The following is a 27,369-nucleotide window of genomic DNA, read 5'->3' as shown; positions in this document are numbered from 1 at the left end:
TAGGAGTGTGAGCGTGAATGGTTGTTTGTCTCCTTGTGCCCTGCGATTGGCTGGCCATGAATTCAGGGTGTCCACCACCTCTGGCCCGAAGTCAGCTGGGATAGGCTCCAGCACCCCCCGCGATCCTAGTGAGGATAAAGCGGTTCAGAAAATGAGGTGAATGTGACCTGGATTTGAATCCAGGACCCCAGAGCTGTGAGGTCGATGGGCTAACCACTCGCGTCGCCGGGCCGACGTGACATTAATTTTGGTCTAGATTTATCACCAAAGTTCTATAAATACTCGAAGTGAAACACTAATGGAACACAATTTGTACCACGTTTTTTGTACTGACACCAATGGTTACCAGTTTCAATATTTACTATCATTTTCACTATGCGAAAAAACTATATACGTCACTAATCTAACTCATGACGGTTATAGACATCCAATCCACTTGGAATTCTCTCGCCGTCATAATGTTTTTTCTCAACTACTGCGTGGCTCCAGTTTCATTAATGGATGCATTAGAACCAAATCCTGTATCCCCGGAATTGCTGCTCTCAGACGGCGACACTTTTGCCGACTGGCTCACGACATTTTCACCTCCGACATTTGGCTCAAAGTGTTGGGTTTGAATCCATTGAACGGCCATTTTCTTTTCCGGTAGCTCTTTACTTTGAATGGCATTGGCCATATTTTTAGCAACGGCCTCCTTATCGCTGACTTTTTTGACAGGGGTGGTCTCTTCGAGAATCTCCCGTCCTTCTGTATTTGAAGGGGCCTCTGAGATGATCTCTTTCGGGTCATTGTCAGTGTCTTCGACTTTCTTAGTCTTAAGCTGATTTCTACCTTCCTCCATTTTCACCACATCGTTGTGAGACACTAGCTTGGACCCTACTTCTTCGCATTCGGCCTCAAGTTGCAGGTCAGAATTTTTCGGGTCTTCTCGGTTCTTTATCTGATCCCCTTCCTCTTGGTGCTGCACGGTGGCGTCATTTTGATCACCCAGCTGGCCGTTGAAGCCTCGGAAATTGTTTTTGGCGCCCAAGATGTACTTGCCCAGGAAAGAAGCGCCGTCCTTGGGTGGCGCTTGGATGGCGGAGTGCTCATTGATGAAATGCTGATGAACCCCCGTGAGGTCGTTGTGGATCTTCATGACCACTTTGCCCAGCTCAGTGATGCGATTGCCAACATCTGGCGGGGAAATGAGCAATTCCGGTGGATGGGATGCCAATGGCTACGAAGGAGATATAAGTAAAATGCGCATTTCCACGTATTACCTTTTCTCCTGGTCTCTTCGAACTCTCTGCGAGCGGATTCGATGTATCGTTGCACCAGAGCTCGGCTCACCTGCTGACGATACGGCACCTGGTTGTCCTCTGAGCCTTTTTTGTTGGCCTTCAAAAACACACTGGATTATTTGCATGCATTACATAAACAATATGCAGATGACTGGAACAACTCACTTTTTTATTCTTGATCATGTACTTTTTAATTTTATAATTCAAATTGAATATTGAAGAAAAAAACATTTATAAATAGAGAATACTTTTTAGACTTTGCTCTTTTATAGTTTTTTAAATACCATTTTTTTTTTATTCCAAATAGAATATATATTACAGTTGTTTTTCTTTTTTTAAATGTAATAAAAAATAAAATGTGTGATCAGGAGGCTCAAAAAGAGGTTTTGAACCATTTCAAGCTCAACAATATAGGTGTCAATTCATTTGATTATCTATTAGATGTAGTTTTAACCTGGCAGCCATGATATACAACATATGATTTATGTTTTAGTATTCACACTAAATCTTACCAGTGAATCTATTGGTGGGCATTTCTCAGAATTCAATTTAACGCAGCAGCAGATCCCTCTAAAAATGCCTCTGTGGGAAAATTCCAAAGATAAACAAACTATGGACTTCCACCCCATTATTTGTGATGCTTTGCTGCTCACCTTAAGATGTAAAACAAAGCTTTGGGCGAGGGGATGATGTTGAAGGGAACTGGCATGGTGAGGCCTTCTCTGAAATAACTGAGATACAACTTGGACCTGGCAAACTTCCACTCCACATCTGCATCGTCCTTAAATGACACGCCAAGATATAACAACGTGTCCACTTATTCAATAACATGTATTAATAAAGCATGGAAATGATCTTGTATACCTCAATTTTCTGAAAGGAGTTGGTAATCATAGCAATGAGCATGTTGAGTAAAACGATGACGATGACAAGCGTGAAGATGCCGTATAGAATCCGCCCGACAAACTCGGCCAGCGCGAACTGCGGCATGTCCACGTAATCCTGATTGGCCACGCCGAACATGGTCCAGAAAAGGAAATGGAACGTCTCGTTTAACCTGCCGTGAAGAACGCCACCGCCTTATTTCAGTGCCGTCGACGACGATAAACAAAATCCTACCCAAACTCTTTCTCACCTGCCCAGGTGCGAAGAAATGACATACGGGACATAGACGTTGTTGATGCCACAAAGGAAAGCTGTCCCAATGATCATCAAAATGAACATGAATCTAAAGGGGGTGAAATATGAAAATTTTGCGAGCTAATGACATCCAAAAGATTCAAGCTGTCACCTCATCATGTCGTCAATCATCTTCCCTATGGAAATCTGCAGTGTTCCTAAGGACTCGTGAGCTGGGAGGATGTAGGCGAGCCTGGTAAAGCTCATCATGCTGGTCACTGCAAATAGAACCTCGGCAATGAGCTGAGGGTCCTCCTGATGCCAGTCATTGCGGACTGACAAAAAAAACAGGAATGAAATACTGTAATCCCCCAATTTTAAATCACATGAGCCAAAAATGCCAACGCATAAGAAGAAAAAATAATATTTGAATCTCGTTTTAAGGAAGAAGCTTGGTTCCCTAAGTCAGCTGGGATAGCCTCTAGCACCCATACCAAACGACCTTTGTGAGGATAATCAGTACAGAAAATGAATGAACTTAAACAGTAGGCCATTAACTCAAATGTCATGCCCAGTCACGGGCCCCTAATAAATTACAAAAAAACTTCTGCGGACGGAACAGACCAATAAGAACAGTCTCCATGCCTCCAGGAATGTAAATTCTGTTCTAATTATTGCTATTTATGTTGTTGTCGTCAGTTTTGTTATGACACTGTAACTGTGGATAGCTTTGAGTTGTTGACGTGGTATTATTTGGAGATATGAAGATATGCTGATTCTTCTAACAAGAAGGTCGACATATATACACCTGGTGTCTCTTTAATAATTTCACACATTTATAGGTGAATAGTTACAGTAATTGACTGCCATTGACAGCAATAAAGGTGCAATCCATTTGGAGAATGTCCACTAGTGATTAACTGATCTATACTAGGGACACCCTTTTTGTTTTCCTACCAGTTTGAGTGAAGTAGACACACTCCTCTGTGCCATTGGAGTCAGGACACAGGAAATGACCCTTGAGCATGATGAGCACGCGTAAAGAAAAGGACGCCAAGTACATGCTGAGCACCATCATGTCCAAGCAGTTCCACCAGTCCAGGAAATAACACCTCAGTCCGTCGATCCACACTTCCTTGCACTCGTACCAGAAAAACCCTAAGGTGACAAAAACGGGCATTCGGACTAAAACGGGAGACGATCGAGCCGGGCGACGAGAAGAACGCACACCTACCGACGACCCACACCATGTGGAAGGAGGTGTGCAGGAGGTTCTGCTGCCTGGACGCAAATTTATCCCGATACATCTCCATCGTGATGGATTCGCCCAGCAATATGATGAGGAACCACAGATAGGAGGCGGAGTGAAGAAGGAACTTGATGACTGGAATCCTCAATAGCTTCCCCACCTGAAACCCAAAGTGAACGTTTTGTTGAGGTGCCAGGCGGGTTGAGAAGATCAATTTTTTTTGTTTCACCTTTGACTTGGGCGCGATCCAGTAGGCCAGGCAGAGGAGCGGCATGGTGAAAAAAATCCCGATGGATACAAAGAGCTTCCACGCCGTCCTGCTGCCTCGCCAGCCCGCCAGCTTGCCGCACCAGATCGAGGACAGAACTTGCTGGCAGATGGGGTGGGCTACGAACTGCACGTGCACAAGACAAAAAGGAGGAGAGAGCGCGGGTTCGAGTCCAGTTGGTGACCGCATCACCGGTCACCTGCTTCTGGTTGTAGTTGACAGCCAAGCGCAGTCTGGACAAGTTGGGGATGCCCTCCTCGAAAGCCTGCTGGTCCAGGTCGTCCTGGCTCTCGTCCCCGCAGCTGTTGAGGATGGTGGTCACCTCGCTCTGGTTGCGACACATTCCGAGCAACTCCACGGCAAACTCTTGACAAAGCTCCTCCAAGCTAAGATACTGAGGCTGCATGAGAAACCAAGAACCAAAGAAGGAAAATTCAAGTGAGTGCCTTTGAGTCATGGTGATGCCGTAGATGTCACAAGGGTTGCAGGGGGTGCTGGAGTCTATCCCAGCCATCTTCAGGCACGAGGCGGGGGAACCCTGAATCGGTGGCCAGCCGATCACAGGGCACGAGGAGATGGGCAACCATTCACGCTCATACTCATACGCAGGGGTAATTTTGACTGTCCAATCAGCCAAACATTTCAAAATTATGTATCTTGCAGAAATAAACTTATTTAGTGAAAAAAGTTGGTCACCCAATGTGATGAATTGAACGATTTTAGTAGTGATTTGTCGACCTTTTTTTGCTGCCATTTCCTTTTTCCCCACAAAGTTAATTCAATATTCAAAATATATATACGCATATAAATATAGAACATTTTTGCATTTATATTTACGAGAGACGACCAATCCAATTTGACAGTGAAAGTGGATTGGACGTCTCTTGCCGACAGTGGCAGCTAATGCGTCAACATTTAAAAATGTGAATGAGTACATTCTAAAAACCCAAATTCCTTTTTCCTTACCCCATTCTGAGCTTCTGAAAATGACACGATTTCAGATACAAAATGTTTATGACGGGATGAAGAAAGTGAAGTCCTCAGGCGCTAATAGGGAAACCGCAAAATGTACCTTTCTTGGCATGGAATATCGCGAAAAGGCCTTTCTAGAGGATGCTGGGCGGCGACCAAGCACTGACCTTGAACTCGGGCTCTTTCCGAGACAGCTTGCGGAGTTCGCTGCTGAGACCGAAGGCACTGAGCATGGCGTCGTCGGACGTGACGGAGAGGTAGGCGCGGCTGGCGATGCCGCGGTAGGTGTTGATGCGGGACAGGGAGAACTTGAGCAGGTCGTACTGACGCGCGTTGCGGCACTCCAGACAAGCGCAGGAGATCTCGTGCGGCCAGGGAATGACGTGGCCCTTCCGGGTCAGCACGGCCACGATGTCGTACAGATCCTTCTGGCAGGCTAAGGTCAGCGGGGTCACGCCTGGGGCGAACTGCGAGTTGTCGATGGAGTGGTCAAAGATGGCTTGGGAGAACGAGCGCACGTCCATTTTGTTGCCCTTCTCCTGATCCAGCCGGTCCAGCAGGAGCTTGACCACCCGCGGCTGGTTGGTATCCACGGCGACCAGCAGGGCCTCGTGAATCTGCCGGAAGTCGAACTTGACGCCCTGGAGGAGGGCGTCCATCACGCCCTCACTCCCCAGGCGGATGGAGAGGTTGAGGGCTTCCCTCCACAGGCGGTCTTCCGAGTCATCCAGCTGGCGGACAATGCCGTCGCCCGTCTTGAGGAGGCCGCGCACAAGATCCATTTTCCCTTCCTGGATGGCGCCGATGAGCTCCTGGGGGAACGCCAGTTTTTTGTTCATGATCTCGCGCCATTGATCTGGCTGAGGGACAGCAAAGGCACATTAGCACTTTTTTTCCTTCTGTATATTGAATTGAATGTCTGAATTATTGACATGATACAAGTATGAGATTTAACGCTTTGATTTTTCTACTATATATGTATATTATTGTATATGTACACACACGTGTGTGTATATATATATATATATATATATATATATATATATATATATATATATATATATATATATATATATGTATGTATATATATATGGGTCATTTTCACATAATTCAGCAAATAACGGTAAAGACACTTTCAGAAAATGAATAATTTACAAAATGCAATTCAAGCATTCTGATTATCTCTAATTAGCAACACTAGCACTGCCTGGAAATATCTTAGCTGGAACTTTAATGAAAACATAATTAATTAAAATTTAAAAAATATGGGTGAATATTTGGAATCTTTCCTTGTGCCTTTCTTTTCTGATATCGTTCCCTTTCTTTCTCTAAATATTTGTGATAGGCTCCAGGGTCATTTTTAATCTTCTCCCTGCATTTGCGCATCGCTGCAGCATTAGATTTTTTCGCAGGTGGCTTACCGCCTTTTTTCTTAAATGGATTCATGTTCTGGAAATTTTACAAATCAAAGCAGGAATTAGTATACACATAAACATAGCATAACATGTTAGCGTCATCTCTACATATCTGTTGTATATTTAAAAATATGTATTTCATCTCTACATATCTATTGTATACACCTTTTAATAACGGTAAAGACAAAATTTATTAACGGTAAAGACACAACATTCCACCTCAGCCTTTGACATTGGTAGATGGTATTTCTTGGCACTCAGTAAATGATAGTGTTCTGCATGCATACACCATGCCCAGTTCATTAAAAAGCAAAGTAATTATGTTCACCAAGTTTTTAGGACATCGGTAAAGACATGGAATTGTTACGACATTTCACAGGTATGGTCCTTACCTTGGTTTTAGTTTCATTCTCATGGCTTCTGCTTAGCTGGCGTTGACAATATGGCTGACAACATCCTGGTACTTCTCCCACACCAGCCACCTGGTGTATTTACTGTGAATTTTTTGGTGTATTTCTCATGTGATAACGGTAAAGACACACTAACTGATATGAAAGGTACATCAGTAAAACTGTTTGCAGTTGCAATTCTTTTGCATTTTTCTCAAAGACAACTTGAGTGAAAATACTATTGAAACAAATCTAAACAACACATTCTAAATAGAGACAAACAAATAAATCATAACCCGACTTTTCATTCCTATAAACTGTGACACTAGATTCTGGACATCTAACGGAGTGGACAAATTCAACATAAACTGGCTCTCAATGTATTTGTGTCTCAAATAGATTTCTCTTAAAATTGGTGCCAAATGTAGTATAATATGTGGCAAACAAAGCAGTAGTAATTAATTTTTATAACTTTGTAACACATAAAGGGAAAGTCCAGGGCCATATCTTTACCGTTATTTGCTGAATTATGTGAAAATGACCCATATACATACATATTTAAAAGGAATATAGAAGTACTCACAGTGATGTTTTGCATCCCTGAAGCAAACTCGGAATGACGATCCTTTTGCAGTCCAAAAAAAAAGATCTGCCAAGATAAGTGAGCACTTTGACGTTCTGTGGTTTTGTGAAGTGTTCTGTGAGGAACCGTGGCTTCCATCAGCAACCCATGGGGATCCGGCCAATTAAAATGTAACCACTTCATAATGTGTTTCTGAGTCGAGGTATTAATTAAAATGGTTGTTGTCCACCGTACAAGATTTCCCTGAGGAAGTCAGAGAAGTGGAAAAACAGGGAACGCATTTCTAAAAAGACTGTTAGGCTGTTAAATGCAACAGTATAATGAAAAGATCATTCAAAAATATACAAAAAATTGTCGTTTCAATACAAATTTCAGGTTCTTGAAACAAGAGGCTGTGTTTTATTAGTTCATAATGAAAGGGTGACAGCACAATACAGCTGTTATACAGTGAATAAAATAAAGTACTGTGATGTGGTCGATGACAAAACTGAAGTGCATAGAGGACTTTGAGGGTATTGAGTGGAAAAACGGGATAAAAAAATCACTAACAAAGGATTTAGATTAACACAAAAAATTAACTTAAGTGTCACTAAACTTTTTTTTAATTTTTTATGGATCCAATTTAAATTATGTAAAACAATTAAAATGCAGACACTGAAAATCCTAATATTCTATATTTGTGTCCAGACATGATTAACATTTTTAATTAAAATATAGTGTAAAAAATTCTGCATGCTCATCATTTACTAAAACATTAACTATGGAACAGTACAGAAATTGAAGTGTGTCTTGTTCAAATTACCACTTTTTTTTGTAAATAAAAAGATGAGCAAGCTAAATCATTACTAATACGTTTTCCTTAACCTACCTCTCTGGTTTTCAAATGATGTATCTTGGTCTCAGAAACATAAAAAGCATGTTTTTGTATGTCTACCGTCTACTGATCGACCCATTGTTGCGTCATGATTGAACTTAATGACACTGCAAAAAATCCACACACCCCAAAAAAGCGACTTAGTTAGAAAAGCAGTGTTCTATCTTAGTAAGTCAAACACAAACAACACATCAAATGAAAAGCTTACCTCTAATCAGAACCCCAAGCACATATTTACATAGCAATCCTCTGAGATACGTTAAATAAGTACTAAAACAAAACGCTAAATGTACAGAGTAAATCTGGCTCCCAGTGCAAACGAGAGTGACTTCTCGGTAGATTTTAGTGCTGTCCCTTTCGCGATTCCACGTCTTCCTTCATCTTCTGCTCCTGCATGCGACTGCGAGCGGAACCTGCATGGAAAGTTGGGGAATGTTAAAATCCTGCGCAACGAGCTATTTTTTCCCCATTTGTCAAACGACGCCAGCTAAATTTCAAGAAGTCTTGTTACTTACTCAAATCATTGAGCCTCTGTATGAGTCTTGAATCTCCGTCAGATTTGCTAATTAGAAATAACACAAAAATGGTTATATGACAAGGACAGTTTTGTCTCTGGTCGCAAACATTTCCCACCAACCTTCCGTCGGCTTCATCTTGGCCATCCACATCAAATCGTAACCTCTTTAAATGTTTGGGAGTTCCTATGTGATCCGAGGTTCTCTTTAAAGAGCGCTCGCCGCTGTTAACCATCTGGTTGATCTTTTGGAAGCGATTGGGCGTCTGCACGAGAAACGGGAGAGTCAAATTTTGCCGCCGTTCGTCAAAACTGCATTAAACGATACAAAAGCCAGCTTACCCCGAAAGATTCGCCGATGGAAACCAGCATTCTGCGGGGAAAAGCAGCGAGGTTAAGCTGAAATGAACACTTAGGAAGAAGAGGGGGCTCACCTGCTACGTGGCGTCATGATGCAAGGAGAGTGCGAGCTCTTCATGGGCGAGATGTACACGTTGTTGCTTCCGGGCACACGCAGAGGCGAACTGGGAAATTTAGAATGGCTGCGATGGATTTGAGGGATCGGCGAAAGGGTGGGCGGCTGGAAGAAAGCAACCAGCAGACCCAGTCAACAGTTGAGACTTGAATGAAATGAAGCAGGGGGATGTCTTACTCTTGTTGAGGCGTATTGAAGGATGTTGGTTTTCAGCTTTTGCATGAAAACCTGGTTATAAAAGATGATGATGGAGTCATAGTGGTCGTCGCCGATCAACACGTGCTTGAAAGTCTGTGCGGACACTTCAAGTTACATTAGCTCGAAAAAGAGTCAAGAAATCAAGTGTTCTTTTGCAAATTAAAAGATGAGGCTCGCGAAAAGACGGCGTCACCTCCTGGCTGGTGTTGGGCATGTCCTTGTACGACAACACAATAGACTTGAAGCGCAGCTCGACGATTTTAACCTTGCATATGGCGTACATGGATGACATCATCAGCTACGTAGACGGAAAGGGCGAAAGAAGGTGAGAAGGGAGGCGGCGAGCGGGTGAAGATAAAAGATGGGCGCTGAAAAAATTTGGGTCACCTGGTCGAGGTGTCGATCTCTCATGAGCTCGTAGTTGTGCTGCAGAGTGTGCTGGAAGAGAGTCCAGATGATGAGCTCCAGTTCTGGATGGGAGGAGAGCAGGTAGGAGCAGAGCATCTTCAACCTGGTGTAAGCCAGGCGGTACACTAGCAGGGAGTCCAAAAAAAAAAAAAGAGAAGCAGTGTGCAGTGCCACTAACGCAGATATTTTTTTTACAGTTCATTCCTTCTTACATTTCTTATAGAAGAGGCTTAGTGAGTTAGAATGCATTTGTCGAGCGTTCTGGCTTGGCGGCGGGGCGGCAGCTTGAGAGCCCGCTTTGGCCGGGGAGTCCGGCGCTAAGATGCGAAGGGACGGATGTACAGGGGACAGATATCTGACAAAAGAAGGGACCAGCGAAAATGTCTGGTGGTTAAGTTGTTTTCAATGTTTTTTTATAAGAATTGTCTTTTTTTTTTCCAATAACATTTTACCCAATGGTGAAATCAGAGTGACAAACTCATGAAATTCCCCATTGTGAGTCATGGTGGTTTTGCAAAATTCACTGTTAATACTGTATGATTAAAGACATTTAGCAGGGAAGCAGACTCACAGGTCGGCGGCGGTGTGGTTGTGCTGTAACGGCTGGTTGAAACTGGCAGGCGTCTCTGTTTGTTCTACAGAACCGAGCTCATGCTCCTGCTTTAGAAGCTCGAACAGAGGAGAACCCTGAAAGATTTTTTTTTTTTTTAAAGCAGTCATTTCTCACTTTTATATAGTCAGGCAATGCACATGCTTTATTTTTCAATAGTGCACAGATTCCACTTACATGGCGCTTTAGAGTAGGTAGCATTTAGTGTCTTGCCCAAGGGCAGTTTGGTGTCAGTGTAACGCTAAATTTACGGTTGTTTGTGCATGCACTGATCACCATTGACAGAAAGAGAGGATCATAATATCAAAGTTTAAATCTTAACTAAAGGTCCTTCTTTGGGCTATAAGCCCACATTTTACTCAGCATGCAAACTTTCCACAAGTACACAGACAGGAGATGAGCACATGCAGGAAGTAGGGTGTGGTTTCTACTGAATCGCTGCAGGTAGAGACCCGCTACCAGCCTGTTCTACTTTTGCAGTCTCCTGCTAATGTCAACTGTGGGCGTGCGGTTTGTCATCTCCTCCCACGGTCTTTGCTGACATATGGTTTGGCAGCAAAGTCCAGTATTGACTTTTTATGAAAGTAATGATAAGAAAAAAAGACCATAAACAGTCGTCTGCCGCAAGCAAAACACTTTAATGCACCTAAGAGCTGATAAAAAGGAAATCCAGGTGCAAGTGGCTAGACTGATATTAGAATTGAAAGTAGGTGCAAACAAAAAAAGTAGAAGTGGGAGGGATTTGCAAGTGGTAGCACCTCCCTTTTCTTTTGTCCCGGCTTGTCTGAAAGCATAACAGCTCATAAAAGAACTTCAGACCGAGCAGGCTTACACCAGGAAACACAGAAGAGCGTTATTATACATAGAGTAAAAAAAAGAAAACGAAGAATCACTTCATCTTTTTTCAGGCTGTGAGGGGGCATGATGTGACTTTTTTAGGAAGTGGAACACAAAAATCAACTGAAGAACACCCTGAAAACTTCCCATCTTTGACGACTATATAACAGACAAGGACAAATACAACCAAAAGGTATTTAGTCACTCTGAGGAAGCCGTCGGGGTGTAATTTCTCTCCCGATTGATATGCATAAAATGTGTCTGTTACAGACCACTGGATGAACAGGTTTTTTTCACTGGCGATGACAGAGGACACCTACCACCCTTTGAGAGTTCTACAGACTCAGCAGCTGGACCCAAACATGAACAATATGGGTACAGTGGGTGCCAATCACAGTTTAATAAACTGCAACAAGAACGATGATTTCAAGTACCCGCTGTACAGCACCGTTTTCAGCCTGGTTTTTATCTTCGGATTTCTCTTCAACCTGGTGGCTGTCTACATTTTTGGGTGCACGCTAAAGCTGAGGAACGAGACCACCACGTACATGGTCAACCTGGTGGTTTCCGACTCCCTGTTCGTCCTCAGCCTGCCTTTTCGCATCGTCTACTTCATTAAACGGGAATGGATGTTTGGAAGTGAGCTGTGCAAGATTTCCGTGGCTCTTTTCTACACCAACATGTACGGGAGCATCTTCTTCCTCACCTGCATCAGCGTCGACCGATTCCTGGCCATCGTGCATCCGTTTCGGTCTCAGAAAATTCGGACCAAGCGCAACGCCAAACTGGCTTGCCTTGCGGTTTGGGTGTTAGTTCTTTCTGGGAGTATTCCCACTGGGTTCCTTCTGGACACCACATCGCCTAAAAACGTTAACTCCTCCAATTATTGCTTTGAAAACTATTCCAGCAACCAGTGGAAGTCCGAGCTCTCCAAGGTGGTGATGTTCATCGAGACAGTGGGATTCATGATCCCGCTAATGGTCAACGTTTTTTGCTCCGCGATGGTTCTACGAACGTTGAATAAACCCCAAACCATCAGTCGTGGTGGTAGCATCAATAAGAAAAAGGTTCTAAGGATGATCTTTGTACATCTGCTCATTTTTTGTTTCTGCTTCATCCCGTACAACATTAACCTCATGTTCTACTCTCTGGTCCGGACCCAAGTTCTCAAAGGATGCTCAGCAGAACACGTGGTGAGAACCATCTACCCCATTTCACTGTGCATAGCTGTGACCAACTGCTGCTTTGACCCAGTGGTTTATTACTTCACTTCAGAGACTATTCAAAGCTCCATCAAACGCAAGTCCACCGTTTGGCACAACGGCGTCAAGCTTCTCGACAGGTTACAAGGAGACAGTGCGCAAAATAGCCCAAAATCTATAGCAAGAGGTCTGAATTATCAGAGAGGTCACTTGAGGGATACTGAGAATTTCCAGTCAAAAAACAACTCCACTCTGTAATACCAAAAATAATCCAGCAAAGACAGTTAAAAAACAAAACAAAAAGAATTCCTGCTGAAACAGTGACACGGATTAAGACATCTAATAAGAGCAATGTTTGTGCCATGGTGACAATACAAACAGAACTATCACTCACGTGACTTGGAGTAACAAGGAGTGCAACTGTACAGTAATAAGCTTCTTCTTTTTTCACACGCATGAAATGTAGCTTGTCTTATTTTTCATTTGAAACCAGTATTATAGCAGTTTTAATGTACAGAATTCTTTTGAGTCATTTATTAAGTGCGGCGACATTAGTCTGGTTTCACAAAGTGGATGTGCCAGTTATTGCTGAGCAACTTAACTAAAAGCCGCACGACTGAGTCACGCAATCACTTACCTTACAACTGCAAGTTGAATGGGCAGCCAATGCCACAGACACACACTGACTCAACATCCAGGTGCGGTCAGTGACTGGCAATCATTGGTATTACGAAAGTTTCAAAACATTACTGAACAACTAAAGTGAAATAAAATCTGTCAAACTAAAAAGAAGGTATCCTATCTTGACATATTGGAGGTTAATCAAATATATAGCCATTCAATTTTTAAAATGGCAACAGTAACATGAATGTAAACAAATGTAACGTCCTTTCTTGCAAAAGATGCAAGACTGAGCCTTGTAACATTCCTGTCAGAGTCTGATTTGACACAGCAAAAAAAAAACTCATCGCCTGTAAAACATCAGCATGCGAGCAACAACACGCCTCGAGAAATGTGTCGAATTCCTGATCCAAAAGGGATTGCGATCGAGGAGGATGACAAAACCTCTGTGACAGTGTGAAATATGGCTACATGCCTATCAATCACTTCTAAAATGACTCAGAATTTCCCATCAGTGAGACTGTGAACTATTGACGGCGCTAGACGTCCGATCCATTTTGACTGCTAGGCTTCCCAGTCAAAATATATTGGACGTTTAACAACGTTAATGACAATGAAAGGTCAACATTCACAGCCATTCCCCCTGGTTTAAATAATTTGAATGTTTCTCGCTGTCAGTAGCAAGCAACGAGTTAATAGTATTTTTTTTTAGATATTTTGAGATAATCATTTAATTGAATTTCTTTGAATTTCAAAATAGCTTAAACTAAAAAAAATAAAACTATACATTATATTTCTCTGTATTGGAAATGTTTACTCATTAAAAACTAAAATAGGAAATCTTTAAAAATTTAGTATTTGTTATATTCATCACACTATGTCTCTTTAAATTAACAAAAAATAACGACAGGTTTTGGTGAATTTCAATGAAATCAATACCGCATGGGAATTGGTGCAAAGAATTAACCTGGATTTAAGAGACACAGAATAAATTTGATCTTCTTAATATGTACACACAAGCTTGTAAATGTCACTCACCGTCTTCCACGCTATACGTTCCATGATGAGGTTCTCGCAAGTCTCCAGATGCTTGACGATATCTTTGATCAGAGTGGTGTCCGCTTTGATAAAACTTTCAATGACCTTATAGAAATCAAAGGCGCTGAGATTCAACACGTCCAGTATCCACGGAAAGCACAGGTCCGCCGTACCCGGCTCTCCTGCATTACGTCCGTGACTGTATCCCCCAGTCTTAAAACTGCTCTCTAGTCAAGAGAAATAAACCTTTGTTAGGAAAACCAAAGTAACGTCCACATTTGACCGATATATAAATGACACACCTCCATATGTTGCCATGACAACTTCCAGGGCACAGGCCAAGAGCGATGTATGGAATGTGGAGTTGTTGAGGAGTTTACTGGAATTGATGGCAAATGAATTAAGGCCAAGAAAGCTTTCCCAAAATGAAATGTATATATTAATAGAAAGAGTTTGAAATCATTCCTACCTGAAATTTTGCTCAGACAGTCGCCTCTCTTCCTAGTAATGGGGAATATAGCATTATAGAAAGTATTCTATTGTATTTTCATGCATAAGCGTACAGAGGGACACATTTTGAAGAAAAAAAAATGATTCACAGTACCGATTTAAGCATTGCCTCCATGACTTTGTAGTAGAGTTTGACACCAAGATTAAATCTCTAGTAGACAAAAATACATTAAGAGCAATTATAAGAACAAATATTGAGGGGCGTACGTGAAAATGTTTCATTGTACCTCCTTTCCGAGAGAAATGCACTGGGGTCCAACGGCCTCAGCAAACCTCTGGCTGAATTTTTGTCCAAGTGTCTCCAAGCGCTTCAGAATATCCTGAGCCGGATCTACAGTACAGTTCTGATAACCCCCCAAAAAACAATGCTTGTCACACATAAACATCAGTTGACATTTTGATTACTGTGGAGGCCTACCTTGAAATATGTCGCTAAATTTGTAGATGGCTGGTCACCACGAGCGGTGAGATCTCCCCTCAACTGCTGAATGGAGTTCATGGTAGCTCTAAGATAGAAAATATTTATCACAAAAAAAGCGGTTCAGAAAATGAGATAAGATGAGATGAGAAAAAAAAATCTTATTTTAAATCCTTCCATATTACCCCAAAACTCAACATAAAGAGTTAGGGTGTAACTTTTAATATCTTAATCACAGTTAATGCATTTTAAACCAAGTAATTGCCTATTTTGTAACTGTAATTACCTGTACATTATACTGCACTCACCTGATTGGAGTCTGTGGAATCACCATGGCATCTTCTTCTAACATATTCTTCTTTGGTGTTCTCTCCACTTGTACCCTGAAAGGATTGATGAATGCTTTTCGTCTTATGTTCCCTTAACTATTGCACTAGGTCGTTTTGACATTAAAATCCTTACGGTTCCACTTGAGGTGAAAGAAGTGTCTCGTCGCTGTCCAAAAACAGCCGAGCATCAATGTCTCTACACTTGAGGTAATGCTCTTCATATTGCTGATTGATGCTACTGGCCTGTGGGGAGAAATAAATTATATCATATGAAGAATGGCAGCGAAGGATCGTGTTTCAGAATTCATGATTTGATGTGCTTCACAAGGCGTACCTGAGGAAGACCGGATGTTTTATGAAGATCCAAAGATACCACGAAAGCAGAAAAACTGGTCTGATACACATTTTTCACCTTCAATTATAAAGGATTATTGATATTGAAAATGATGTTTATCAAAAGTAATGCACAAGACGAAGAGAGGTGCACCTCATCTACGTTGCATTCATTCTCTTTGCACAAGGTTTCAAGCAGCGGGAGATCCACCACCGGCTCTGTAACTCGCGCTTTGGCGTTGACCTGGTTGCGACGAGATGTTCGTGTGACGGGACTTTGAAATTTGCTGATGGCGGATTCTGAAAACGCCGGAGAAAAAACCCCAATATGTTCACAGCAATGCAAACGCAATAAACTACGCCAAGTGCAATATTTTACAACCCCATAACACGGGATTAGAAACTTCCGACCAACATGGCTTACGGTAAAGAGGCTGCAGGCATTCGGGAGAGCATCGTTTGGTGAATAACTCGAGCGTGCAGAGCAACAACTGAAATGATATGACTAGGTCATCCTCCATCTGCAAGGTCCTTCCTGCATGTGAAATATCATCCAACTTAAGTATCAGGTCCACAACATTCAAATACAGACATTGGAAGGAAAAAGAAAGGAAGACTGGAAACAAAAGCACAAGAAAATAGTTGCAACAAAAATGGATCTGATGGAATTACTGATTTTTTTTAAAACACTAACCTTTGGCTAAAAGAAACATTGTCCAGCAGGCCCGTATGGTTTCATTCTCCCTGGAAAAATAAAAAATAAACTGGTAGTGAATAAAGGAAACTCAGTGAAGCTTTAATATGCAAAAGTTGAAACGAGGAATGTAGAAAACAATTGTTTATATTGTTAATTATTCACTGATTACTTTTGTCTTCGACTTACTTTGTCTGAGTGGGCACCGCAAAGATACTTTTACATGTCCTGAAACAACAAAAAAAGGACATTGCAAAAACAATGAATCCTTCAAATGAAGCATCTTTAAGTGCTTTATTATGCTTTACTCACTTCTCAAACCTCTGGTAAAGAGCCATGGTCACTTCATATTTGTTCTCCAAGTGTGTCAGTGTTGAATTCACTTTGGTGCTTATTGTATCCAGGTTGATGTCCAGTTTCCGAACCAAAGCTACAAATTGCTTAACGCTGAAAACATTAAGGTTGGTTAAGGTTTGGTGGGCGAATAAATACAGAAAAATAAGCAGGAGTACTTACTTCATACCAACATCTTTCAGGACCTGAGTTAGGGTGAAGGAATTGGCATCCATGTCGGTCACAATAGCAAACAGGGCGGCACCCCATAATTTTTTTTGATCTACCTAATGTCAGAAGAAAGAACAATATTTGCAGAGTTCACATTCAAAACTTTAAATTAAATTAGCGAGAGTATGGAGGAACTTTGCATTCATTCATTTACTTCCAATCGTTTACAGCAGGGGTGGCCAAGTCCGGTCCTCGAGAGCCCCTATCCAGTCTATTTTCCATATCTCCCTCCACTACAAAACCTGAATAAAATGATCAACTCATAGGCAAGCTGTCAAGAAGGTTCATACCGATCCCGATTATTTGATTAAGGTGTATTGGTGGAGGGAGACATGGAAAACAGGCAACCCTAACCCTAATTCAAAACCTAACTGTAACTCTAACCCTAATTCAAAACCTAACCCTAACCAGATGGATAGAGGCTCTCATGGGCCGGACGTGGCCACCCCTGCCTCTAACCCTAATTCAAAACCTAACTGTAACCCTAACCCTGATTCAAAACCTAACCCTAACCAGATGGATAGAGGCTCTCATGGGCCAGACGTGGCCACCCCTGCCTCTAACCCTAACCCTAATTCAAAACCTAACTGTAACTCTAACCCAAATTCAAAACCTAACTGTAACCCTAATTCAAAACCTGACTGTAACCCTAATTCAAAACCTAACTGTAACCCTAACCCTAACCAGAATGGATAGAGGCTCTTGTGGGCCGGATGTGGCCACCCCTGCATCTAACCCTAACTGTAACCCTAACCCTAATTCAAAACCTAAACCCCTGCGTCTAACCCTAACTGTAACCCTAACCCTAATTCAAAACCTAACTGTAACCCTAACCCTAATTCGAAACCTAACCCTAACCAGAATGGATAGAGGCTCTCGCGGGCCGGACGTGGCCACCCCTGCGCATAACCCTAACTCTAACCCTAACCAGATTGGATAGAGGCTCTCGTGGACCGGAACTTGCCCACTCCTGGTTTACAGCATATATGAAATAGTATTTATAGGGTAAATGTTGTGGTAGTTAGTAAGTCAAGAAGTCGAATACAATCAGCGATGCTCAAATGCTTGAATAAATTGTCTAGGATTGTATTGGGAGATGATTTCTAAACTGTACGTACTTGTAATTCATCCAGGGACTGCTGAAGACTTTTGTACATCTTCCAGGTCCGGTCGCAAACCACATCTGACACACGAAGCCTCTTGCAAAGAGCAATAAAGTCAGTATCCTTGTCTCTGTGCCTTCACAGGGGGGCATAACACCATTTATTAATAACATATTTCATATATCAAGTGAAGATTTGCGTTTCTTTTAGTATCAATTTCTCATTATTTCCCATGGAGATGCACCAAAACAACAACAAAAAGAACGTTCTATTTAAACAGAAATCCATCCACGATGGTTAAGAATATGAATAATATTTCAGATTTTGACATCTGAGTGAAAAATGTATGTTTATCGTGGACGAAGGCCTTAATGAAAGGACGTAGCTAACACAGATATTGTCCAGCTGATCACTAACTTGTAAGAGTGAATGTCAGAATCAACATGACTTGAAATGAAACATAATCATTGATTATTCATTTGATTGATAGTATCTTAGATTATATTAAGAGTATCTTACTTTTTCGCCGTTAACTCTGTGCTGGTTTTGCTGACCGATGATGAACTCTCGGGTTTATTTTTCGTCTCTTTGCTTTGGATCGAGCCGGCATTGCGCCGCTTCGGTGGCATTCTCGGATCTCGCTAATAAACAAGAAGATACAGCAAATCTTGCTGTAAGTCAAAATGAAGAATCCGATTTTTAAAAAGTATATTTAATAATGAATCCAAACCCAGCGGGTGTATTTGGACTCGAACAAAACCTGGGTGAATTACGAAATTTGGTGTGTTCGATTTGTCTCACGGGGATGCATGCTTGGGCGGAGACAGTGTCACGTTCGCCGCAATTTCTCCCTCAAATTAAACGTCTTATTTCACTATTTATTGCTGTTTGACTAACACTAATATTGGATTTTAAAATAGTGTATTATGTTGTTTGTTTTGCATTGATACCCGCTATGTGATGTTGCGGAGGAGTGTAAATAGAGAAAACAAGCAAACTCTTGGGACAAAACCGCGGGAAAGTTGTTACGTCACATCCGCTTTGAATCGATCGGCCATTCAAACGTCACAAGGAATAAATCGAAACAGGGGTTATTTTGAACAAACAAAGCAGTCCATTTCTTGTTATCTTTTAGCGTGTAGAAAGTAAAAAACGAATCCTTTATTATTTGTCCAGTTGATTACTTTTTTTTTTTTTTATCTCAAACGTTCACACCCAAAAGTAAGGAAGTGTCATGTGCGTAGTGCTTAGTTTACTTGACCCTTTCTCATCACTGCCCTCTTCTGGGAGATGTGTGAACTACTACATACATAGCCTATGCACACAATTAAATACAATGAAAATTCAATTCAATATTTAAAATAAACACTATTAGGAAATGCATTTTCTCAAATTAACAACAACTGTTACAAGTGTTCCCAAAGGTTCCCCATCATTGAAGAAAATATTATTCAAAGTTCAAACTAGAACTCAAAGTGAAGTTTTTAATTATAAGTTTTTATTATCAAGGAATAAACAAACGTGTGGAAAAGGCTAAAAATAAAGAAAGGGGCTGAGTTCCAGGCCCAAAAAAACGCTCGTGAAAAGACCATCAATGGTCACAAAGGTCACAACATTTAAATGTGACAAGGATAGAAAAAATAATAATAAATAAAACAGCAAGATATTAACACAAATTGTGTAAATAACGCAGAAATACATTTCAAATTCATCTGAGGCAAAATGACCAATTTTCTTACAGCTAGGCATTTTTATTTAAGGCAATTAATTAGCTGTGATAAAATATAACTTCTAAAAGAAACACCACAATTTTCATGAATATAGATCGCACAATGGAAATGAACATTTATAAACACAGTTAATGCAAAATAGCCAAAACAAATTGACATTCAACCATTTCTATAATTAAAAACATTCCTATACAACAGGTATGCTTAAATAAATCATAAATTACATATATAAACTACATTGAAATAAATATATTTTGGCAATTTGTACGGTTATTCTAACAGCTAGTGTATATACGATGTCCATTTATCGTACTTTGTTGTTCCATTTTGGAAAGAATACTTGTTGGATGTCAATTTGTGGCAATATTTTGGAACTTCATTTGGACTTTAATAGGGAAAGCTCATGTAATAATGACCGGTTTCAATATACAGAATAAGTTACATATTTAGGAGCCAACAGTTTATAAAAATAAAACATTATTAATACTATTTTTGAAAACTCAGCATGAATAAAGCAGCAATTGCTGCTAGTGCAATACCAAGTGCCCTGTTGGTAACAACTACACCAGTAGAGGTCGCACTGCTCGCTTGATTAATACCATCCTGCAGGGGTGTGTTCATACACTTCCACTAAAGGCAGCTAAAGAGTTAATAAAGTCATATTTCCAGGGATTTATCAATAAAATAGTCTGCTATTATCTTTCTTGGTGATTTGTAACTCACAACATCACAAGCCTCTCCCTTCCTCCCATGTCATGGCGTTGAAGTCCATGTTGGTGAGCGTCACCGTGAATAGACCGTTCACCCTCTCTGCATTCACGTTCCCCTCCGTGCCCCCCGCGCCGTTATTCGTCCTCCAGGAGTTGAGCGGTCGAATGGATTTGCAGAAACGCTGAAGGTAGTAAGAAGCAGACGGCGTGTCACAATACTTACCGGAAAAAAATCATCAGTGATGGTCGTCGGATGTTCGTAGTCGTTGATGAAAACTTTGTCATTAATACAAAACAATCTTACATAATTACATAATATTCTCAGTGCGGTTTTTGCTTCTGCTATTTCCGGCTAAAATATGAGACAGAGTAATAAAACAGGAGATCATTTGATTTCTATGTGAGTCAATGTGTCGCAAAACTAATCGATAACTAGTCGACCATTAAAATGTTGCAATCCTACTTATGATACTGACTTCTTTCAGCGTTCCAGTCTCCTTGTAGATGGCTACGATGGCCCAGATGACGATCTGCATACAGCAGGTGGTACCCATACACACCCCCAATGCTTTCCCCCAGCGAGGGTACACATAGTCACCGTAGTTGAGAGAGGTGTTATACATTTCCATGAAGATGTAGGTCAGGATGAACTACGACCGCAACCAAACAAAGAATAATTTCAACTTAAAATAATTAGGAAACAGTATTTCAAATGATTTCCTTAGAGATAAATTCAAGGCCAACAAGCATACAAGAATTGCTTGTGTGTGTGTGTGTTCACTCACCAAGAGAAGAAATGGAGTAAAGAATACCCAGCATGCTTTGAAGTAAAGCAAAACTTTGCTGCACCAAGGAGGACAGTGACGGATCATGTCGATGATGTCCTGGCAAAACTGGTTGACCCCTGAGAAAGAAAAACAGTTTTATTGAACACACGTTTCTCCAACGAACACGACTTGTAGATGGGGAAGCAAGTCAAACTACCATAGAAGAAGGAGACGCCAGTGCACATGAAGAGGGTGATGATGATGAGGCCGAAACTAGTGCTGAAGGAGTCGATTAGAGTGACCCAGTAAATGCCACCCTATGAAGACGGTGAATGCAGACAACAGTTGCATGAGTTTATCTCATTTCATCTTCTGAACCGCTTTATCCTCACCAGGGTCGCGGAGTGCATGAGTTTCAATAAATACAAATTCATAACCTACGTCAGTGACTAACAGAAGACCCATCAAGTAGAAGCAAAAACAGAGCCCAGCCAGAAACAAGGACTTGTGCTTGGCGTTCCTACGCAGTTGCGGAAACTCATCTAACACAGCGGTGGTTATTCCCTCAATGTTGCCAAACTGATGAGAGAGGATAATACAGCATGTGTAGCAAGGTACAATGGGAAATAAATATCAGGAGGTGTTGCGCAGTCTTACAAGTGTGTCGATCCCTAGCATAAAGAGCATCAAGAAGAAGAGAACTGACCAGATCGCCGAACCTGGGAGTAGAGCAAGGGCCTCTGGGTAAGCCACAAAAGCTAGTCCCGGACCTGCGTCCAAGTCAAAACGAAAAACAGATTACTGAAATGTCATTTGAATATTGTCAACTATCAGAATGAAAAGGTGTCATTTAAAAATACTTGGCACAAATTAAAACAGAGAGGCGGATTCTTTTCAAGTGCCGCATTGTGTAATACATTTGCATAACATAATATTCATCAACATAGGTATTCAATCCAATTAACTCAATTGCCTGTCTTACTCAACTGCGAGATGAGCTTTTCCGTCGTTGGCGTTTCTAATATTGCACTAATTCACAAACTGTGTGCCATGAAGGCAACTTCATTCTAATTTAACCCTTACCAGACACTGCCACGTCTGCAACTGCCACCCCTCTCCTCCAGGCCATGTGGCCCAGGACTGAGAATATAGCAAATCCTGCAAAAAAGCTGGAGAGGCAGTTTCCAGAGGTGATAATTATCGTGTCCCTAAAATCATAAGAACCAAGATTTAGACCCCCACCCTAAAAAAACACAAAAAACAGAATTTCCATGTACATGCTGCACTCAGAAGTGACTCACCTGATGACATTGTTGTCAAATTTATTATAAGAGGCCATGGAAAGCACTCCTCCAACTCCGATGCCTAGTGAGTAGAAGATCTGCGAAGCCGCATCATTCCACACCTTTGAGCAGGAAAAATACATTGGAGTTATTTTTTTAAATGCAACCGGATCCGATGGCAAGCTGAAATCAGGACCTGTGCGTTGGTTATTCGTCTCCAGTCTGGTGTGAGGTAGAAAGCGATGCCCTGAAGAGAACCTTCGAGCGTAGCACCTCTGATGATCAAAACTATGAGTACAAAGTACGGGAATGTAGCCGTGACATAAACCACCTAAAAACAAACAGGGACAATGAATTAAACGGTAAGAAACCATGTGAAGAAGATGCATTTTGGGGAGAATTTGCAATTTAGTGACCTTGCCAGCACTGTGGATGCCTTTGATCATACACAGGAAGACGATAATCCAGGCGGCTAGGAGGCACAAAGCCAGCGGCATACGAACTTGACCCGGGTCGTGGAGGCCCTCGCTGTTTACCACGCCCAGAACACGCTCGCTAACAAAGAACATAAGAGGAAAGAAAAAAATGCTTTATATAAAAGAAGGCAAGGCACTGCCATACCATGCTTAATTGTTGGCTGTCAATCAAATATGCCTTTTTAGAGAGTAGTGAGTGAGCGCAGTTCATTATTCACGATTAAAGACGATATAATTTGTGACCAATTTAGGAACCACAAAACAATGCTTTGATGTTAATTCACAAAACATGAGCTAGCAGCCAGAGAGATCACTTTTAATGTCTTACAAAAGATAGCTGTAAATCGGCTCTAATACAGAAGTAAACTTGATGAATAAAAAAAAAAACCTTAACAGAAAAAGCAACCAAACCAAAATAAAAACTATTAATCCGAGTGCGGCTATTGTGGAACTTGCATGTGTCAAAACATTGGAAAAATTTAGGGTAAGTGTACCGCTTCTACCTTCTAATGAAAGAGAATTAAATTCTCCTGTCCCTCACAAAGCTGCTAACATCGAGATATGAGCAAATATTTATTTATGAGCAATGCATGACCAAATTGAGTGGAATTTGAAAACACCTTCGATAAGCATCAAAAGGACATTAGTTTCTTCCCAGAAAAGCAAAGGTTATTATTCTATCAAGAGTGAACTCTCACCCAAGTGTAGTCCCATGTTTGTATTTCAAACTTAGATATACACCACGAGTGCACTTACTTCCAAAAGATCTCTGAGGGACTGCGGCTTTCCCCGCTCGATCCATTGCAGATGGCGGCATTGGCAACGGCGTCACATGACCAAGGCAGCGGGCTCTGGAATGAGCTACCCAGGTAATAAAAAGTCCACGCTATAATCACATTGTAGTACAGAGACACCAGCACGGCCACACAGAGCATCCCAATGCCGATGCCTGAAAGACCAAACAAAAAAATACATGCTTGGGAATTGATTTTCTGTGTATTTAGGGGACTAACCGCCACAGAACAGGGGGTCAAGACCTTTAAGCAGAGGGCAGCATTTCCATACGGTGATGGGGCCGGCCGCTCCGTATTGGCCGAGACAAAGCTCCATGAGGAAGAGTGGAACACCCGTAACAAACAGCATGATGAAGTAAGGGATTAGAAATACACCTGGAAGAGTAGCAAGAAAATAAGCAGTGGTCAGTGACAACATAATATGCTCAGTCCAATAGGACCCATTGCATGAGATACATAGCAGAGTTCGATGTGCTCTAATAGATGTTAAAAATGTGCAAACAAGACACACTGATCCATGCAAACATGCTCGACTCTGCTTACCTCCTCCATTGCGATAGCAAAGGTAAGGAAACCGCCACACGTTGCCTAAACCTACGCAGTATCCCAGGCAAGAAAGCAGGAACTCGTACTTTCCGCCCCATTGGCCCCTGGAGACGATATCATTTGGGACTGGACTGTGAGTTTGGGATTGGAGCTGTGGTGCGGCTGTGTGGCCATTTTGACAATGTCCATTCGATTCAACTGAATTCTAAAAGGAAATGACAGAATAAATACTTAAAAATTCAGTTAACATAAAAAATTTCACAACAGTGCTGAACTACTTGGTTTGTAAACACAAATATTGGGTGAGCCATCACTTCAGTATATACATATATAGATATATGAAGTATAAAAACAAAATGATGATTATTTAAAATGAAAATTAAAATAATCAATAGGTTCACAGTAGAGATGACTTTTTGACTTCCTATTTTTTCCCAAGATGTTTTTCTGATTATGAGCCCATGCCGAAACGATGCGCATATTATTAAAGTCCAGAAATGCTTTGTTTACAAATATTACATGATGCTCAATTGCGATGGTTAGTTTCTAAAGAGAAGTAGACATAGAAAGACATATTTCCCAGATGGTTTTATTTACAGGATCCAAAAACACGATGGTGCTAACTGACTACGGATCCGATCCGAGGTTCGAACCCAGAATATCTCAAATGTGAGGCAGACCTGCTAACTGCTCTCCATAAACAATAAACCATGGACCTATCTTGCATAGAATTATGTGCATTCCAGGTAGTTAAGGAGAAAGAAACATGATCCCGTGTAATACCTGGGCAACCAGTAGGAACAGACGAGACAAAACAGTGAAAAAGCGCACAATAACGCAGCGTTAATTTATCGATCGAAACGCAACGGTTTTGCCTATGGCAAAAAGTGGAAGGACAGGTTTGGCAACTTCATATCTACTCATTCTTCACTCCGAAACTCCTGATTCGAACTAGTCAACAGGTTTCCGAAAACTCAAGTTGAACCTATAATTAGAGGCAGGAATTGAAATTTTAAGACTACCTGAGTGATGTTAAAACTGAGGCTTCCAAGTTCACCTTTGCGGCTGTCGTCCATCATCTCGAATTCTATCCGCCAGCACGAATGGAATATGAGTGTTAGATTACTGGTTACATGGGATTCTGGAAACTAATAAACCCGGCGCACTTTCGCAGACTATATATGCTGTAGGTTAAATGATGCTTGGCAGTTTACTAATACAAAGACACGGAAACAAGCCGGGGGCGGGGCTAAGGGAGGCAGGTGGAGAAGAGAAGCCACTCCTCCTTATTTGTTATGACGTCAGATTATCTCTTTTAAAAAAAAATAATCTCAAACACACTTTCTGAAGGTATTGCCTCATCTCATCTCATTTTCTGAACCGCTTTATCCTCACTAGGATCCCGGAGGGTGCTGGAGCCTATCCCAGCTGGATTTGAACCCAGGACCCCAGAGCTGTGAGGCTGACACGCTAAACACTCATCCGCCCTTATTAAAACATCCTGTATAAAACTGCAATAATTTCCTCTTTTATTGTATTTCCTACAATTATTTTTATTTGAAGAAAAATAACAACAAAAAGCAATCAAGATTGTTGTTTTCAAGTATGGCAAACATGTTTATTTGAAAAAAAAAATGTTGCAGCCACAAATCCCTCCTGTTTGTGTTGAGGAATACAAAACTATTATTCTTTGATTTTTTTTAAAATTGTATTGACCCTTTTCACTTGTCGTTAGGAAGTCGCCAGCACTTTAAATCCGTGTAATCTTGTCATGCTTTTCTAAATCCATCCAATCTGTTGCAGCTCTATAATTAACAGCCCTTCCCAAGAAATCGGGGTCAGTAGATTGAAGCCGTGGAGTGGGTTGCCGCTTTTTGACTGAACCTCACCATTTCTAAACGTGGCTCACCGTGGACACATTGTCTTCAAGAAATGGACGTCCAAGACGCAAGAACACGCGAGTGGAGTCTGGAATTTGACCACGACCTGAGTTCACGACAGGCTTTTTTCCAGGAGGAGGGAATGTCAGATCCGCAACCCAGCGAAACTTCTCGGTCTTTTGCTAAAGAGGCGAGGATGAGACTTGATTATTTAAAGTTTGGACCTCATTCTCAAGTGGCTCCCAGTGTCGAGGATGCGAGGATACTAAATGACAAAAACGAAAAAGACCCAGAAACAAATACTGTTTTTGATTTAGTGGAGATTCTTGAACTCAAGGATGAGGTTGAGGATGACGAGAGCTGGTAGGTACAATTCAAATGTCCTATTCTATTTTCTATTCTATCAAAATCTAAGCATAGAATGAAACATTTTTAGCCATAGGTTGTTCCTTATTGAATGAGCTGATTTTTTTCACAGGCTATATGAGTCTCCTAAAAAGCACATTATGTCAGCCAACCCCGAGTCGCCATTGAAATGGTGTCGCCGCATCCTAGATAATCCGACCCCCGAGACAGAGGCATCGTGCCGTTTACTTTTGAACAAACTCAATCAAAGTAAGCTACACAAACAATGGAAATCTGACCCCATCAACGAATCATACCTTTATCTCTACAGAATCCAGAAATCCCTACAGAAGCGCCATTTGCAAATATCCAGCAGTGCAGAGTCACAGTGGCGGTGCATCTGTGGACCCTTTCATTGACGAAAGACCTGCCGATAGGAAACACGACTCCTCCAAAAGCTTTGGTAATGGCACCTGAATTGCATAAATGGACCGGATGTCAATCGCCATCAAAGGCACTGAAATATAATCATTCACAGACTTAATTAACAATGCATTTTTTAAACAGGCAACAGCGGTCGGGCCTGTGAGTCCATAACTACCAACTACAAATTGCAGGACATTGCAGATGTTCACCTCATGGCCCGCATACAAGAGGACAGTAAGTCTACCACGATATATTTCATATTCAATATCAGACGTTTACATTGTGAGTCTATGGGTTGTTCATCCTGCAGGTTTACGACAGGACTACATCACCATGCCTGCCCGAGTTACAGGGATAAAAAGTCCAGAGCCACAAGTGAGACTTTACACACACTTTTGATTCAGCC

General features: G+C 41.5%; 5 protein-coding genes across 8 annotated transcripts; 2 read left to right on the top strand and 3 right to left on the bottom strand.

Moving 5' to 3' along the window:
- Nucleotides 1–472: 472 nt before the first annotated feature.
- On the bottom strand, nucleotides 473–7,293 carry LOC144068490 (short transient receptor potential channel 2-like). The gene is made up of 13 exons (XM_077593061.1): nucleotides 7,279–7,293; nucleotides 5,059–5,751; nucleotides 4,119–4,319; nucleotides 3,881–4,045; nucleotides 3,637–3,811; nucleotides 3,360–3,560; nucleotides 2,575–2,737; nucleotides 2,419–2,511; nucleotides 2,148–2,340; nucleotides 1,937–2,064; nucleotides 1,796–1,865; nucleotides 1,263–1,380; nucleotides 473–1,176 (listed from the first exon to the last, which is right to left on the bottom strand). The coding sequence occupies exons 1-13, from the start codon at nucleotides 7,291–7,293 to the stop codon at nucleotides 473–475; spliced, it is 2,919 nt and encodes a 972-aa protein (XP_077449187.1).
- Nucleotides 7,294–8,068: 775 nt separating this feature from the next.
- Nucleotides 8,069–18,792, bottom strand: rb1 (retinoblastoma 1). Its single transcript, XM_077592537.1, has 27 exons — nucleotides 18,526–18,792; nucleotides 18,022–18,142; nucleotides 16,856–16,959; nucleotides 16,652–16,786; nucleotides 16,529–16,567; nucleotides 16,340–16,389; nucleotides 16,070–16,180; nucleotides 15,800–15,945; nucleotides 15,647–15,724; nucleotides 15,446–15,555; nucleotides 15,292–15,366; nucleotides 14,984–15,071; nucleotides 14,793–14,909; nucleotides 14,660–14,716; nucleotides 14,525–14,556; nucleotides 14,358–14,434; nucleotides 14,056–14,282; nucleotides 10,319–10,434; nucleotides 9,960–10,102; nucleotides 9,727–9,872; nucleotides 9,533–9,637; nucleotides 9,319–9,432; nucleotides 9,101–9,246; nucleotides 9,009–9,039; nucleotides 8,790–8,932; nucleotides 8,668–8,714; nucleotides 8,069–8,565 (listed from the first exon to the last, which is right to left on the bottom strand). Exons 1-27 carry the CDS (start codon nucleotides 18,633–18,635, stop codon nucleotides 8,495–8,497), a joined length of 2,739 nt encoding a protein of 912 aa, XP_077448663.1. The 5' UTR covers nucleotides 18,636–18,792; the 3' UTR covers nucleotides 8,069–8,494.
- Nucleotides 11,175–16,229, top strand: LOC144068211 (lysophosphatidic acid receptor 6-like). 2 transcript variants are annotated; one of them, XM_077592539.1, is made up of 2 exons: nucleotides 11,175–11,387; nucleotides 11,481–16,229. In XM_077592539.1, the coding sequence occupies exon 2, from the start codon at nucleotides 11,497–11,499 to the stop codon at nucleotides 12,652–12,654; it is 1,158 nt and encodes a 385-aa protein (XP_077448665.1). In that variant the 5' UTR covers nucleotides 11,175–11,387; nucleotides 11,481–11,496; the 3' UTR covers nucleotides 12,655–16,229. The 2 variants fall into 2 exon arrangements, with proteins under 2 accessions (XP_077448665.1, XP_077448664.1); XM_077592538.1 differs by having other exon boundaries at nucleotides 11,465–16,229.
- Nucleotides 18,793–19,482: 690 nt separating the features above from the next.
- slc6a7 (solute carrier family 6 member 7) lies at nucleotides 19,483–25,544 on the bottom strand. Of its 3 annotated transcripts, XM_077593100.1 has the most exons (15): nucleotides 25,335–25,544; nucleotides 24,310–24,517; nucleotides 24,010–24,141; nucleotides 23,729–23,921; nucleotides 22,913–23,051; nucleotides 22,693–22,827; nucleotides 22,515–22,618; nucleotides 22,297–22,421; nucleotides 21,871–21,983; nucleotides 21,655–21,792; nucleotides 21,431–21,530; nucleotides 21,232–21,350; nucleotides 20,923–21,096; nucleotides 20,451–20,628; nucleotides 19,483–20,411 (listed from the first exon to the last, which is right to left on the bottom strand). In XM_077593100.1, the coding sequence occupies exons 1-14, from the start codon at nucleotides 25,389–25,391 to the stop codon at nucleotides 20,464–20,466; spliced, it is 1,902 nt and encodes a 633-aa protein (XP_077449226.1). In that variant the 5' UTR covers nucleotides 25,392–25,544; the 3' UTR covers nucleotides 19,483–20,411; nucleotides 20,451–20,463. The 3 variants fall into 3 exon arrangements, with proteins under 3 accessions (XP_077449226.1, XP_077449225.1, XP_077449227.1); XM_077593099.1 differs by having other exon boundaries at nucleotides 19,483–20,628; XM_077593101.1 differs by lacking the exon at nucleotides 22,297–22,421 and having other exon boundaries at nucleotides 19,483–20,628; nucleotides 21,920–21,983.
- A 484-nt stretch (nucleotides 25,545–26,028) lies between these two features.
- LOC144068489 (SLAIN motif-containing protein-like) lies at nucleotides 26,029–27,362 on the top strand. The gene is made up of 5 exons (XM_077593060.1): nucleotides 26,029–26,555; nucleotides 26,671–26,807; nucleotides 26,869–27,000; nucleotides 27,105–27,197; nucleotides 27,274–27,362. Exons 1-5 carry the CDS (start codon nucleotides 26,245–26,247, stop codon nucleotides 27,360–27,362), a joined length of 762 nt encoding a protein of 253 aa, XP_077449186.1. The 5' UTR covers nucleotides 26,029–26,244.
- The last annotated feature ends 7 nt before the right edge of the window (nucleotides 27,363–27,369 follow it).

The sequence above is a fragment of the Stigmatopora argus genome, chromosome 22, assembly GCF_051989625.1.
Source record: "Stigmatopora argus isolate UIUO_Sarg chromosome 22, RoL_Sarg_1.0, whole genome shotgun sequence".
NCBI lineage: Eukaryota > Metazoa > Chordata > Actinopteri > Syngnathiformes > Syngnathidae > Stigmatopora > Stigmatopora argus.
The sequence above is the reverse complement of the archived record's forward strand: the minus strand, read 5'-3'. Positions and strand labels throughout refer to the sequence as shown.

Bases quoted from the DNA above. Each gene is read 5' to 3' on its own strand.
- LOC144068489 (XM_077593060.1), top strand. From the start codon at position 26,245: ATGGACGTCCAAGACGCAAGAACACGCGAGTGGAGTCTGGAATTTGAC. The intron at 26,556-26,670 runs GTAGGTACAATT...TTTTTTTCACAG, and splicing joins GTTGAGGATGACGAGAGCTG to GCTATATGAGTCTCCTAAAA. The intron at 27,001-27,104 runs GTAATGGCACCT...TTTTTTAAACAG, and splicing joins CGACTCCTCCAAAAGCTTTG to GCAACAGCGGTCGGGCCTGT.
- LOC144068490 (XM_077593061.1), bottom strand. The intron at 3,812-3,880 runs GTGAAACAAAAA...TTTGGGTTTCAG, and splicing joins GGATCGCGCCCAAGTCAAAG to GTGGGGAAGCTATTGAGGAT. The intron at 1,381-1,795 runs GTAAGATTTAGT...GTGTTTTTGAAG, and splicing joins GCCCACCAATAGATTCACTG to GCCAACAAAAAAGGCTCAGA.
- LOC144068211 (XM_077592538.1), top strand. From the start codon at position 11,473: ATGAACAGGTTTTTTTCACTGGCGATGACAGAGGACACCTACCACCCT.
- rb1 (XM_077592537.1), bottom strand. From the start codon at position 18,635: ATGCCACCGAAGCGGCGCAATGCCGGCTCGATCCAAAGCAAAGAGACG. The intron at 18,143-18,525 runs GTAAGATACTCT...CCCCCTGTGAAG, and splicing joins ACAGAGTTAACGGCGAAAAA to GCACAGAGACAAGGATACTG. The intron at 15,072-15,291 runs GTGAGTGCAGTA...TTTCTATCTTAG, and splicing joins ATTCCACAGACTCCAATCAG to AGCTACCATGAACTCCATTC.
- slc6a7 (XM_077593099.1), bottom strand. From the start codon at position 25,391: ATGATGGACGACAGCCGCAAAGGTGAACTTGGAAGCCTCAGTTTTAAC. The intron at 24,142-24,309 runs GTAAGCAGAGTC...CTACTCTTCCAG, and splicing joins TTGCTATCGCAATGGAGGAG to GTGTATTTCTAATCCCTTAC. The intron at 22,828-22,912 runs GTCACTAAATTG...GTTTGTTTTTAG, and splicing joins GCATCCACAGTGCTGGCAAG to GTGGTTTATGTCACGGCTAC.